At 35.0% G+C, this 16,234-nt stretch overlaps 1 protein-coding gene across 3 annotated transcripts in view; it reads right to left on the bottom strand.

Moving 5' to 3' along the window:
* Positions 1-4,121: 4,121 nt before the first annotated feature.
* Positions 4,122-16,234, bottom strand: part of LOC110037306 (splicing factor SF3a60 homolog) — a 63,358-nt gene continuing 51,245 nt past the window's right edge. For 2 of the 3 annotated variants that reach the window (XM_020741913.1, XM_020741915.1), the window contains 2 exons: positions 5,873-6,019; positions 4,122-4,484 (listed from right to left, as the gene is read on the bottom strand). In XM_020741913.1, coding sequence (XP_020597572.1) covers positions 4,338-4,484; positions 5,873-6,019 — 294 coding nt within the window. In that variant the 3' untranslated portion in view covers positions 4,122-4,337. The remainder of the gene's footprint in view (positions 4,485-5,872; positions 6,020-16,234) is intronic. The other variant, XM_020741914.1, reaches the window with a different exon arrangement.

A 16,234-nucleotide genomic window follows, 5' to 3' on the forward strand; every position in this document is an offset into this window, starting at 1 on the left:
ACCCAAAAAAAGGCACGTAGTCTCCAAAGTATATGAGCTCCAAGTACATAAAAAAATAGAGACCAACACAAGAGAGCAACATATCTAAGACGTCCAACATAACACCAGCAAAAAAGATAGCGAAAACCGAGAAAAACTGTAAGAAAAACCCTGTATCAAAAAGAAGAAAACCAGCAAGAGATAATGCCAAGCAAAGCATGGCATCACCCAGAAACAACCAAGAAAGCAGGAAAAACCCAGAAAGCATGTTTCTGGATATAAATGTATATATCCATATAGATGGCATCACCCAACAGATAACGGAGAAAGCACCACCAAAAAGCCCGTTATCCAAATAAGGAAGAAATAGTGGCAATCGAGCAAAGTAGAAACTATATTCCCTGTGACAGAGAAATAAGAGGACAGCAACCCGATACCCAACAGAGAGCGAAGAACCTTCATCCACCCAGTAGTTAATCAAAAAACAGATATCCCATAATAAAACATCAACAAGCTGCATCAGAAAAAGAGGCATGAAAATCGAAACCAGTAAATTTTTCCAAGGGTGCATCCGAAAAGTGAGAATAGAAAAAAAGAAAAATCAGCTCCCAAATTTTGTAAAGATTGTAGTCCCTAAAACAAATAGCTAAAGTAGAATAGACTAGCCTGAAGTCAAGCTTCCAGTAAAACCTGTAAAAATATTTCCAGGTAATATAGCTAGAAGTGAATTTTAGTACAGCATATATGTCATGATTAGAATCAAAATCCACGGGGTAAAACCAGTTAAGCAACCAGAAAACCTAGCTCCTAATGTAAGGAGTATCAAGCAAGTCACTAAAGAGGAGTGTATGAAGATAAGTAGGAGGTTTAGTAACAACAATAAAGCCAGAAACTCCCTGCTTAGAGAGCCAATCAGGAGGGGCATTTCTCTCCCTATAAGTGAAGCTATAATGAATATTTAACATTTTATTGTCAATAATATCTGTAATACGATTTAGCATCAAGTGAGGAACCAAATATGCTTAATTTTCCTGGTAAGAATATTAAAAAGGCTTTGTGAATCAGTCTTAATGACCACAAATCAGAGATGAAGAGAAACACAATCCAACAGAGCCAGCAATACAGCCCAGCCCTCAACCTCAAGAGGGGATGAAGCAAAAATAGGTGAGGCAAAAAAAGCTAGGCATTTCCCAGTATCATCACGGAAGAGGCCGCCAGCCCCAGCAGTATTAGAGGACTAGCTAGCATCAATACTAAATTTAAACCAGCCATGGGAGGACGGTCTCCAACTTATCAAAGTTGGTCTCCTACCACTCTCAGGCATATGTAAAGTGCCACCAGCATTTAAGGATCTCAAAGCTTTTTGATAGTTGGCCAATATAAAAGAAACAGTGAGAGAAGGAGGAGTATTAGCATTATATTTATAACTTTTTCTAGCCAACTAGATAAACCACAAAACCATTAGAGGAAAGTAATGCAACTTAACATGTATATAGCTTGTTTCCTTCCAAGTCCCAAGCAAATTCTCCAAGGTAAAATTAAGGGGCCAACATACCCCAAAGATTCTACCAAATCTGTCCCAAACTTCCCTAGCGAGAGGACATTCATAAAATAGGTGGGAAGAAGATATATATATATATATATATATAAATCAAATAAAATATGTAAAAAAAAACTCAATATTTAAATCTCATGCCTATACGATAAAATATAAAATCTTTTTAAAAAACCTATTTAAATCTCACGCCTCCCCTCCCTGCTCCCTCCCCCTTTCTCTCTCTCTCTCCCTCCCTCCCTCCTATATGCATGCTGCAACCAAAAATTTAAAAAAAATAATATCTCACCCACACCTGCCTCCCCCCCATGGCTATGAAGGTGTCAAAAATATAGGTATATGAGATTCATATAGCACAAAGATTATGTTTGAGGTAGTCAAGATTTTCATCGCAACGGTAGATATTTTGTAGGCTTGCGTTCCTCTGATTTGTTGACGCCAAATAGAGTAGCATCTGCATGGTCATGTTGTCAAGCAATTTCGTGCTATATAGTTGCCTGATTTGTTGTCAATAAAGCTTGGTTTCTGACCAATTGATGGCAGGGAGAGAGAAGATGTGGATTGAGTCGACTTTCATCATGCTCATTATTCATTATCGAACAATTGACATGGCCTTGTTCAATACCAAGAGGGGGATTACAAATAACTTATTGAGTATCTTCACTGGTATAAATTATGGGCTTCTATATTTTTATTGAAGGCATTGACAGCTCCACCATCAACATATTTATTATCCTGGAGCTGCTGGAGAGCGAATACTGGTATAGTTGTGCTTTTATATTTATCCATTTATATTATGTTATAATTATACTTATTATTTTTACTTCATTTTTAGTTTCACTATTTTCAGATATCTTAGGAGAAACTCTAAATTTATTTAGTTAGATCTGATGATTCCCCGCTTTAATGTGTAGCCAACAATGTTGACGAGCTATGTAGTGACGCTCATCAGAGCATGTACATCATTGAGGATAGAACCTAACATCATTCTTTGCAATTTGTGTCAACTACACCAGCCTCTCCACTCATAACTTAGGATCCTGATCTATCTACTTATGCATGTCCATGTGTCCATCATCAATTCCTTTTCCATGCATGTTATCGCATTAGTTATCATTTGTGTTAACCCTTGCACAGCCACATACTCTGATGTTCTACTATCCATATCCACCATTCACATTGACAACGAGCATTTCTCTGACACTACTGCAGTATACAAATTGTTAATGGAAGCCACCATCAATGGTACCACAACTGTATCACGCCACACATGCCATACAAAAGATATGTTGCATGCAAAGTTAGATGTCACTAATGTCAACTTGTCAGGAGTTACTATTGAGGAGGGTACGTAGGCTAGCAGCTACTATAGCATTCGCTTCAAGCTCCAAATCACTACAAATGCCATGCCACGAACACGAAAACATCGGCGAGAACATTAACGTTTATATACAGCATCTCAAAGTTATTTTTATATGACTTCATTGTTAGCTTATGTGTATATTTTGATATATGTTTATATTGAAAAATGGTGTAATTCGTGATTTATTTATAAAAGACATTTTTTTTCGAGCTCAATGTCACCGGTTAGCACTTCACCACTTTAATTAATACTATTTTTAGATATTATATCTATTTAAAGTCATGATATATCAAACGTTCTTATAAAATAACTAAAAGAAAAATTAAAGTTATTGATTAATAGTATAAATTACTTTAAAAAATTTGTAATATTAAAATTTGTAATATTCCAATTTACAAATGATATGTATTTTACCATTTCGAACCTCATTTTGTGATAATGAAAAAGACAATTAATTGTTATATATCATGTTTTCTCATATTTTTTATATTCCATTTTAAATTTTATTGACAACAAAAGTCAGCAAAAATTGTACTTGCATGGACCTTTTGGATTGGAGCAGCCATCAGAAAAGCCCAACACCTTCGAGGCTTAAAAACTACATAGCTCCAAAACCACAACTTTTTGACAGAAACAAGCCTACACATCCAAAAATTACAACATCAAATATGAATGATGTAGAATATTTAAATTACATAACGACTTATCGTCACATTATGAAATCGTAGTGGCGACCATGCACAAATTATGAAAGCTTTACTTGATGTTCTCTTTGGAGTTCCAACACTTTTTTTCTTCTATTCTTTCATTTAAATGACGAAAAAAATAAAAATATTTCATAAGCAATATAATAATTTTTTTATTAATTAGCATATATATATATAATATATCATACACATAATTATCATATATTCTTTCTATGAATCTTCTAAACTTAGCTATTAAATATCAAAAAATTATTAATCTCATTAAATATAGACATGTAGCATGAAAGATCTTGGTCCGAAATAACCACCAAAACTCTAGCCTTAACAAAAAAAAAGCCTTCAATTTTTTATAAAAAAAAACATTTAATAGAGATAGGACAGCCCGAATTTATAAATAAAAAAAAAGCAAAAATTCAGATTTCACTTACTGGAATTTTTTTCGGCGCTGATTATTGCCAAAAAGGAAGCAAAGAAAAACCCTACGCATATCTATTTCAAAAATTTTGCCTAATCAGTATTTCCTGTCATCAAAATCCTTCTTTTTCCGGGAATCAGTATCTTACAATATTTCCGCGCCTAAAATGAAACTTCTGAATAATTGAGAAGTCCCCAAATATAATATGACAATAACGTACAAGGTACCTCTGACAAGCATGCCACAAAATGAACGTTCGAATTGCAAAATAAAAAAAAATTAAAAAAAATAAAGCAGTTTGATAAAAAAGAAGACGACCTATATCAGACCCTGGCGCTGCAGATCTGTGTAAGTTTTCTTATTATAGATGTTGCCCTCTTTGTCTTCATATTCTTCTTCGAGGTCAGGTCGCCATTTGTTCAGTCCTTGCTTTTCTTGTATTTTTTCCCACAGCTCCTTCGCTTCCTGTACACAGAAACAGTGCAGCACAAGCGTTTCAACATTTGATGTCAGTGTGTCACTCGTTCCATTGAGAAAACGATAACAGAATATTTAGAAGATGGACTATTGGCGTAAGCTATTCTAGAGGATATTTACATAACGGGGAGGGGATTTACATACATACCACTCAATTATTACATATTTACATGAATAACATCTAAAGTTTACTTTTATATTTATAACACCCAAATCGTTCATACCACATGAAAAAATATTAGCAATAATAGCAATCATAGGAAAATTGATATATATAAGATTTATGGATGCAAGATGGTGTGTATGTCATAATTGAAGTTTAGGTGTTAGACATGTAAATAGATAGGAATTAAGTGGTATGTATGTAAACCCCTAATATTAACAGTCACATTAATAATATTAATAATAGTAAATGCACTAGATATAGTAGTATTAGCAATAATAGCAATCATAGGAATAATAATGGTAATAATAGAATGGTATCAATAGAAATAGTAAAAAGTGATAATAGTAGAAAAAAATAGAAATAATGGTAAAAAAAGCAATTGTAATAAGAAAATAAAAATATCATTAAAAGTAGTAATAATAAAAACAATAGCAATAACAATAACAATAATAATAATAATTTACTATAATAATAATAATAATATTAATAATAAAAATGGTAATATATATACTAATAATAATAACAATAATAGTAGTAATAAGGATAATAAAAATAAAAGTAATTATAAAGATGATTGTTCAAGTCATGTCGCCTCAATAGAGATTTTAATTATTTAAGACACATTACAGGGTGGCCTAATGAAATTGAAACTCACGAACGGTGAAGGAGCTAGTGTTGCCTAGGCATCTGAAGTGCTCTGATGCCGATGAATGTTAAAATTCTAATCAGTTCATTAGAATTGAATGTAAAAACAGAAAAAAAAAGTAACATACAAACCACTTAATTCATTATGTATTTACACATCAACTTCATTTTTTAAAAAGATATGCCACCTTACATACGCATGAAAATGTGTATCACTTTTTAGAAGATATAGTATTTTTTATGTGAAATGAAAGAAATGAGTGATATAAATGTAAAAATTAAAATTTAGGTATTAGATATGTAAAAACAGAGAATTGGGTGGCATGCATTAAATGCCCCCAAATTATTTCACAAACATGCTATCAAATCAAGATGTTGTAGAACTGCAAATTAATATAACATGGTCATCAGTTCAAACAAAGTAATCAAATGACAAACTACGTTTGAGTTCAGAAACTTGTCATTATAATGCAAAGGAGCTGAAATATACTAAATTTTATGGTTACTAAACATAATAACTCAATATTAGTTTTAAAAAGTACATCTAAGAATATGGTCAACGCACCTGAATGTTAGTTATTTCATTGAAATTTTTGGTGTTAGGTATACCTAGACACCGCATTCCATGTTGATGTCGCCATTCTTTGAAATGACGCTCAAAAGCTCGACGGCCCCAATAACTGTGATTTCCACATATTTCACACTTGAATTCCTGAAATAGAAATCAGCAACTTCATTTGTAAAAATGAGAAGGAGGATGATGACTTTTACTAGCAAAATACTATTTCCCAGAACATGCAGTGCGGGTACTCATACAGCACTAAAACAGTTCAAAGCAAATAAAGAATATTACATACACTAAATGTTAGTCCATAAGCATGGCATAGCTCCAAATATAGCTAAAATCTAGAAAAGAACGAAAAAGCATTGTTCTGATCAAACCACTTTCTGCACTTATATCTTTTTTTTTTCTCAAAAAGAGGGAAAAAGCAGGGAAGAAAAAAAAAACACAGTTCCAAACATTGCCTTCAAGCGTTAAATAATCATAAATGGCTCAATACAGTCATGGAAGATGTAAGTAGCATTCTACCAAGAAGAAAATGTCTTTTACCAGTTGACGACTAATAGACTAATAGCACATCTGAAATACTAATAACGACCCTAAAAGCCGGACTAAGGGTCTGTTTGGGGGTAGCTGTTGATTATTTATAATCTGCTAATATGCAGATTATTCTGATAATTTGATAATCTGCAGATTATCAAAACAAGTTGACTTGTTTTTTGGGACAGCTTATTCAGAACAACTTACTAGCAGCTATTGTTGGATAAATGATCATTCTGCCCATGTTTGGTTAAACTGTTTGCAACAGAACTGAATAGAAAAAATAAAAGATAGAACAAAAATCTCAAACAATTATAGATCAGTTACATAAGTTAAAATACACTACTCACTATTTCGTTACCTCAATTCTACAGCACGATCAAAAGAGTTTTTTGTACGATTGAGTTTTTTGCTCCATCTCAACAACAGATTTAAATAATTCCATGCATGAATACCATAGCTCCAAAAAAACAACATACAGAATCACCAAGAAAAACTGAGATCAACAAAAAAAGAAAAATCTAAAGGTAGAAGAGCACAAAGTACTAAATTCTTTACCTATTCTCGGCAGATCAAAGCAAACTCGGTAGAATCGCCATTAACTTCGCCCATCAGCTCAAAAACAATCGATCTTTCCTGACCCGACCAAGATACAGAGCAAGGAGCTCGGGGCAGCACGAAAGTCAACCCGATTATAGGGTTCGCAGCGAAAGCGGAGAAAAAATCGAGAAGAAAACAGGCAAGAGAATCAAAGAAGGAATCATAGCTTCCTCCGGGCGGCAACACGAAAGTCAACCCGATTATAGGGTTCGCAACGAAAGCGGAGAAAAAATCGAGAAGAAAACAGAGAATCAAAGAAGGAATCATAGCTTCCTCCGGGCCACGAAATGGCAGCGAAATGACACGCTAGAGAGGCGAGGGCGAGTCGAGGGATGGCAGCGAAATGAAAAGAGGGCGAGGCGAGGGCGAGGCGAGGGCAAGGGAGAAGGAGATCGGTCTGAGCAAGGCGATCGGGGAGGGCGAGGCGAGGGCGAGGAGAGGGAGTAATCGTGGATTACTCCAATTTCTTTGATCCCTAGCCCTTGCCCTTAAGCTTGTTCTCCATGCTGCAAGCCTACATCCAACTGTGAAATTTGTACCCTTACCCACAACTCTATCATGAGTTCACATCCAATCCTACACCAGTCTGTTGTTTTGTCATGATCAAGCCCAGGAGCTTAAAATTACCAAGTTGAAAACTGACATGACGGAAGAAAACTATCTAAACAGTTTCATTTTATAACAAAATAAAATACAAAACACAAGATTCAATCGATTTATAAAATTTAAAATTCCAACCTATTTGTTAAGGTTTGTAAATATTTACAATTGACATAATAAAACTAACACACAACACCTATCAACCTGCGCTCAATGGCGTAGGTACACGTATCTTCACGGTCCATCTATAGCCTAAAACTGGTTTTCCTGTAAAATATTAGCAACTGAAGGGTTGACTTAAAACTACTCGGTAAAGTAAATATTTCTAAATTATAATAATTTTCATTTTTAAACTATTTTGCAAAATTAAAGAAAATAATAAAAAAAATTGTGTGGTAAAAAAAACAATAAAGAAACTAGTTTCATTTACATTTATTTATTCATGTTATAATTTTCATTATTAGGAGTCACCGTCTAAAAGTATACTTTAAAAGTAAATGTTCAATATTTTCTGACTCAGCATAAAGATAAACAATCATTTTCTTTTTTTTTCATTTTCATGCATGAGTACATTGCATTCCTCTGTCAGTACCATATAAGTATATATATATATATATATATATAACTTTTTTAAAAAATGAACTTTTGCATTTTTAAAAACTGAGAAATAGTAAAAAAATGCATAATTAAATGGAAATATTATAAATTAGAAATATTTACCAACCTGTACAGTGATTTGGTCATCCCATTTCTTCATTCAGTCTAATTCTTGGGTGAACCAATAACAATCGTTTAATTTCTATCGATTTAATTTTCATTTCATTTCAATTCTAACTTTACTATTATTATTTAAATATGTTTATTTGAAATTTTGCCTAATTTACAATTTCATAGAAGTATTAAAATTACATTTTTTTTCAATCAAATTTTCAATTAGGTGATTTAAACAACAGTCTGTTAATAATAATACATATAATGGTAAATTAATTTAATTTTATTCTACAGCTTATAAAATTTGCTTTTCGGCACATTTAAATTTAATAGTAATTGTAAATAAATTTTAAAATTAGGGTTCGTTAATTCATTTTTACATTAGTCAATTAGAAAAAATAATAATCAATTATTAAAATCAAGCTTCATACCTAAAATTAGTCCCCTTTATCTACCTAACTTCATTGCCAAATTTCCTACATAATTTTTAACAAAATTAAGTCATTTTCAATTATTTACCATTAATAACTTAAACCTAATTTACTACATTTCCTTGAAATTCTTTGTATTGCCCCTAAGTTATTTGAATCGAGCACGTAAGGGCTAGGTCGAGCTATTCTCGCGCACGCACACTCTCCTCCTCCATTTGCTTGGTTAGAGCATTTGAAGTTGTGGTTAGGCCTCATGAGCCATTCATTGCGCAAGGAGCTCGATCATTTCTCTGTGTGCCACGCACAGGGAGAAAGTGCTCAACCTTCCCATCTTTCCTCTTATTCTTCGTTCGCCGACGATCGATGACGCATGAGCAAACCCTATTTGAGTCGCTCGGCTTCACAATGTGCGTGCTTGCTCGGTCAAGCACTTCTCTTCACAGAAAAACCTTTCCCTCATGCTGTTTGAGCATTAGTGCTCTTGATTCTATTAAAGAAAATGAAGATCAAGAGTTTCCTTCAAGCATAGGCGTGGTTGCAAGATTTTCCACACTCCTTTCTCATGTAAGAATCACAAAACCTTTCTTCTCTTCTCTCTTTTTCTTCCTCCACTCCCTTTTCTTCTTCTTCTCTCTGTTGTTGCTCACGCTCTCTCTCTAGTGGCTCTCGCTCATTTGCTCAATATAATGAAGGAACAAAAACATATTTCTCGAATAAGCCTTCCAAGTGTGGCAAGGACTCGAGGAAACAACACCTTCTCTAAAATGTCGTAAATAGATAATTTTATTTTACTATTGTTGTTATTATTATCATTATAATACAGGGTACTATTACATGTCTGCGCATATCGTTGCAATTGCTCCAACAAGGACACTTATACCGCACCATGTCATTACATTTTCAAACCTACCCCACCATTACATGAGCTCAATGCATCTTATTATTGCTAGAAAGTACCACAAGTCCAATGTTTCCAACCAAATTAACATGCAGTAATATAAGAACTTTTCAATTCCTTAATTTTCTCATAATAGAATGGCTCCTCAATCTCTTCTTAATGATTCAAAAACTCTTCTTCACTGGTAGTATTATTGTTAGAAGTTATATTAGGAAATAATTTATTTCTGTAAGAATTTATAAGAAAAAAATTATTTCCTTAGATTGAATTTATTTCCTTTTATATTTTATTTTCTTCCTTTATCTTCAAAAAAATTAATATGAATTGATTAATTATAGATATTATGAGTAATATCTTTCCTTTCCCGTTATTTCTTTCTATTATCTTTCCTATTTTAGGATTCATGTAAAAGTTAATTATACCTTCTTTTCATATCAGTAAAAATTCTCCATTATTCTGAATTTCAACATGGTTTGTACCCTAGCCATCAGTTCTTGTCAGTTCTCCTTCCAAGAACCGTCGAGCTCCATTCTCGTCATCCTCTGTGAAAGAAGGGAGGGACACTCTTTTTGGTATTTAAAATAGTAAGTTTTTTCTTCTTCTCTCCCAGTAGGCTTGCTCTGTTGGTTGGCCCTTCCCGAGTAGGGAGCTTCGACTCTTCCGGCCTCTAGAAAGCAAGCAGTTGTTTCCCAGTAGTTTTTCTTCCTCCCGTTTTTCCTCTCGTAGAGATTTATTACATGGAGAATTTTCTGTTGTTGGCTGCCCAATCATTTTTTCCCATAAAGAACTATTGCATATCTGTCGTGTAGATCTATAATCATCGGTTCCCCTAGCTGTCGTTTTCACCCTAACTGTCACTAGTTCCACTCTTCCCTATCAGTTTTCTAAAGGTTGTTGCTGCTACCAATCCTTTCGGCAGGTAGTTCCAGATGTCGGTCCTCCCATCGCTTTAGAGTTGATCCCTGAATTCCGGTCTAGGACCTTCTAGTCGCGAGACTAGAACACATCTATAGTCACGACGTCCTTAAGATCCTCGTCAAGAGTATATCGTGTGGCAACCAACCGTGGATTACTGTCGCCCTCTCACCAGCAAACTGGCAAGATCTCTGCCATATTTCTGTCAGACCTCTGTTGGCTGGCTCGCCCTCTCATCGGCAACCTGTGTCGATGGCTTCTCTGTTATCCCTCCGAGCCGCTGAACTTTCTCGCAATTAATAAAGCAGTTTTTTTTTTTTGCTCTTCCCAATCGCACAAAACAACGCAGCTTTTTCCCTGAAATCCAACGCTGCTTCCTGTCGTTTCCTATTGCTCTTCCAAAAAAATCCAGTGTTGGTTTCTGCAGCCTGATCTATCGTGGGCCCTTTCTCCTGCATTATTTTTTCCTTCCTTGCAAAGGCGTCAGGGATAGCTGCATTTCCAGCGGCCCTTTTTCTTACAGCTTTCTGCTCTTCCCAATATTTTCTCTTTCTCTCGCTTGTGGAAATCTTAATTGATTAGCAGAATTTATTGGGTGTCATTTTCTCTTTCTCTCGCTTGTGGAAATCTTAATTGAAAAGCCACCACCAATGTTCGGATAGCGGGACTTTCTCTCTAGTGGCACTCCCAACTGAAGGTAAGTTATTTTGCTAGATATGTCTTCGCAGCAAGGTGGACAGAGGGGATTTTTTCTTCTTCTCTCCCAGGAGGCTTGCTCTGTTGGTTGGCCCTTCCTGAGCAAGGAGCTTCGACTCTTCCGACCTCCAGAAAGCAAGCAGTTGTTTATCAACAGTTTTTCTTCCTATTTTTCCTCTCGCAGAGATTTATTACTTGGAGAATTTTCTGTTGTTGGTGCCCAATCATTTTTTCCCATAAAGAACTAACGCATATATTTCGTGTAGGTCTACAGTCATCGGTTCCCCTAGCTGTCCGTTTTCACCCTAACTGTCACTAGTTCCACTCTTCCCTACCAGTTTTCTAAAGGTTGTTGTTGCTGCCAATCCTTTGGGCAGGTAGTTCCAGCCATCGGACCTCCCATCGCTTTAGAGTCGATCCATGGATTCTGGTCTAGGACCTTCTAGTAGCGAGACAAGAAGACATCTATAGTCACGACGTCCTTAAGATCCTCATCAAGGGTATATCGTGTGGGCAACCAACTGTGGATTATTGTCGCCCTCGCACCGGCGACCTGCAAGATCTCTGCCATATTTCTGCCAAACCTCTGTTGGGCTGGCCTGCCCTCTCATCGGAAACCTGTGCCGATGGCTTCTCTGTTATCCCTTCGAGCCGTTGAACTTTCCCGCAATTAACAAAGCAGTTTTTTTGTTGCTCTTCCCAATCGCACAAAACAACACAGTTTTTTCCCTGAAATCCAACGGTGCTTCCTGTCGTTTCCTATTGTTCTTCCATAAAAATCCAGGTTGGTTTTTGCAGCCCGATCTATCGTGGGCCCTCTCCTACATTATTTTTTCCTTCCCCGCGCAGGCCTTATGGGTAACTGCATTTCCAGCGGCCCTTTTTCTTACAGCTTTCTCTGTCAGCAGAATTTTCTAGGTGTCGTTTTCTCTCTCTCTTGTGGAAAGCCCAATTGATGAGCCACCACCAATGTTCCGAGAGCGGGACTTTCTCTCTAGTGGCAATCCCAACTGAAGATAAGTTATTTTGCTAAACATGTCTTCACAGCAAGAGTTGACAGAGGGGAGGAGCTTTTTTTGCCCCCAACCCCCCCCCAACCCTTCTAGGTCTCAACTGACATTCCTTCCTGCAGGAAGTTGCGGGTACAACCGTCTCCGTGGCGCTTTTCTCATTTTACATGCGTGGATTGTGGAAATAAAGGGAAGCTTGGTACATAAGAGTTTATCTTTGGTTTGTTTGCAAAACTACTTGAAAAAGGCTATTATAGAGGCGAGACTGGATGTATCCTTGAATGGAATCCCAGCAGTCGACCATGCCCTTCTCCTTCGGTTTCTTCTCTGTTGTCAGAAATCTCTGTAATTTGTACCACAAAAACTCTCTCTGCATACTTCATATTAGTTGGAATTCTCTTATCTGTCAGCAATCTGCCCTACAAAGGACAGTATCTAGTTACTGGCCTTTCTCGTTGCATACCCTTTTCCTGCAGTAAACCCTTCGGGTTTTTTTTCTATTTTCTTCTACAGGCTTTATCCTAAAGTTTTTATCTTTTTTTCTGCAGCAAATGTCAGCCGCAGTCAACTAGAAGCCAGCTTTTCTTGCATGTTGTCTATTTTCCTGCAAACTCCCCTGTAACATTACCTGTAGAAGTCTTTTGTCTACCTACAGACACTGCGGGAACTACAATCAAAAACAGACAGTTGTCTACTTCCCTACAAACACCTTTGCAACATTACCTATAAGAGTTTTTTGTCTACCTACAGACACTCCAAGAACTACAGTCAAAGATAACCGCAATTGTCAATTTCTTTGCAAACTCCCCTGCAGCATTACCTGCAGAAGTCTTCCTTGCCCATTATTTGATATTTTCTAATCCATATTAAACATGATTTTAAATCATGTTTCAACTTGAGGTGGAGTATTAGAAGTTATATCAGTAAATAATTTATTTCTATAAGAAGTTACGAGAAATAAATTATTTTCTTAGATTGAATTTATTTCCTTTCCTATTTTAGGCTTCCCTATCTTATGTTTATTTTATCTCCAAAACAACTAATATGAATTGATTCATAGGAGATATTAGGATTTATATTTTTCTTTTCCTTTTATTTCTTTTATTGTCTTTCCAGTTCTAGGATTCATGCAAGGTTTATTTATACCTCCTTTTTATATCAAAAAATATTTCGCATACAACAATTATCATCAAACTCAATTTTACCAACTCTCCCATGGTTGAAGGTTTTCATTTATTTGTAAGTTTGCATGAAAAACTCCAACAACTTGACATACCTCCTGGCCTACAATGACACGATGTTAATAAGCTTAAAAAATGTAGAACTTTATTTAATCCTTATTACCATGAAATAATAAGTCTTATAGGCGTTATTCTGAGTTTTGTTCTCTTCAACATCATGTTTTGTCCATCCAAGAATTTTATAGTAAATTATGAGATGAGTAAAATGAATTCCTACGTTAATAGTTTTATAATATTTATTATTTTCCTGACAATCTAGCTAAAACAAAAAGATGAGTTTCAATTGCAAAAATCCTCTTAGGTCTTCATGACCCACTCTAGCATGTAAAATCTTAGGAGATGGTAAATTCTACCATCCCCATATGTTCTCCCTTGAGTTCTTCAAGCCACTGAGGTTTTTAAGTCCCACTCCGTTAATATCTTAACTAGTTTTCCCATGCTAAGGTTATTGTGATGGCTATGAAAAAAAGACTCTTCCTGTTGCTCATGTTAGGATCATAGTAATCATCCATAAGATTGCCATAGGCCCCCTGCAACTACTATTTGTAATTCCAATCCAATCACTTCTTCTGAATTAGCCAATTTATTTTAGGAGAACTATAATCTTCAGTACAAATCTTTCAAACCTTTGTTTACCTCTGATGTCATTTAGACTTGGGCCACATCTGCTATTGCTTCTTCCAGTGTGTCCTGGATTCTAAACTACAATGCTTCTTCACATATAATAGGTAATCACTAATTGTTCTCCTTCCTAAATGTCATTACTCTTTATTAATCATCATTGTTAATGGATCCTCCACACCTGTGCTTGGAAAGGAATATAAATCTCCGTCTAAGGGCTTATCTATCCCCTATATTCATATGTTTTTATACTTTACATCAAATTACTATTCATTCTTCTTACTGATACCCACAATTGTTCTATTACTTTCATGCATCTCACAAAGTCCTTTCAAGAACACAGTACAAAGAAGCGATTGATGTACGTGCTAAAACTGTTGAAAATTATTGCTCAACACACACCCTTGCCTTAGTTTTCACTATCATTTAGTATAAATAGAATTATCATTTAAGTTATCCGCCAGCATAACTTGGGGGTTTGTTCTCTCCTCCCTATGTTAAATGCAATGCTTGAGATTGAGTGCCTATGGTACCTTCTACATTGAGTTCTAATAGTGTACTTTTTGAGTTGGTTCATTCTAAGATTTGGAGAAAAAGTCCTTCCTCACCCAGCTGGAATCCAAATACTTCATTACTTCTGTTGATGATTACTCTCGAGTCAAATGAGTATATTTATTCTAAGTGCATATTCGAAGTTTTATTTATATTTCACACATTCTATCAAGATATAGAAATTAAATTTTCTACTGCCACGACTAAGACATTTCTTATTGATAAAGCCTGGAAATTTATAAAATCACAATTTAGTAAATTTTGAGCTAATAACGGATCATTCATTAGATTTCCTATCCCTCTGTCTCAATAGAACGAGGTTGTTAAATGTAAACATGTCATCAACTCAATGTACTCCAAGCCTTGATACTCCATATGAATGATTCTTATTAATTCTAGGGTAATACAAATTGACCTCATATGTAATATAAAATAACACCTTACATAGAATTTAAATCGGCTAACCATCCCCCTCCTATAGAGTACCTTGATCTTTGTGTCCATTTCTCTTCAAAAAGGTAAAGTATAGTATATGATCTATCATATTCAATTTTGTATGTCATTTGATCATCTTTCCTCTAGTTTTGAAGCTGTATCCTACCCTTCATATCTATTTATATTCCAAGGATATATCAAGAGGCACAATAGGATATCTAGTTGAAGCAAGCTATGGATACTGAAATGGTTTCCTTCCTCAATATGCATACATTGGAATTGGCAATGCCTCCTTTCGGCAATCAACTAGACTCATGCATTGGTTTAATGTCATCAACTTTCATCATAATAGGTACAAATATCACCTGACAACCAAAAATTTTACTAAATTAATGGGATTGACTACTATGAAACATTTTTCCCAATTGCCAATATTAACTCAATCTAAGTTATTTTGTCTGTGTCCATGAATCAAAACCTAGTCTTTGTTGCGAATGGATGATAACATTACTTTATGGCAATATCATTGAAGTCATTCATATTGAGCAAACAACAAAGATTAAATTACTTTATGGAATTATCATTGAAATTAACTCAATATAAATTCTTTTGTCTATCTACATGAATCAAAACCTAGCCTTTGTTGCAAATGGATGATAATATTAGTTTATGGCAATATCAGTGAAGTCATTAATATGGAGCAACCAACAAGATAGTTAGAGCAGGCCAAACTAGGCAAGCTCAACAAAATTATCTATAAGCTTAACCAAAGCCTTAAACTTTATCTAATAAATTTTGTAAAGTTCTAACTATGGTAAACCTTTTGTAGCAAAGCCATAAAAGGAAACCAAACCATATATGCAGAAAAACCACTAAATTTATTCATATGAAGCAATCAACAAGAAATGGTAATTAGGGAAGACAAAAATATGCAAAGTCAACAGAACAATAAATAGCCTTACGCAAAAGCTTGAGCTTGATTTGATAAGTTTTGTGAAGTTCTTACAAAGGTTAGCCTTTGTAACTATTTAACAAATCACTCCATCTTCGTTAGAGAGAGTTCATCAAGTTATATTATCTTATTAGCCCATGTAGATGAAACCCTCCTGGTCTAG

Source organism: Phalaenopsis equestris, unplaced genomic scaffold (assembly GCF_001263595.1).
Source record: "Phalaenopsis equestris unplaced genomic scaffold, ASM126359v1 Scaffold218557, whole genome shotgun sequence".
Classification (NCBI taxonomy): Eukaryota; Viridiplantae; Streptophyta; class Magnoliopsida; order Asparagales; family Orchidaceae; genus Phalaenopsis; species Phalaenopsis equestris.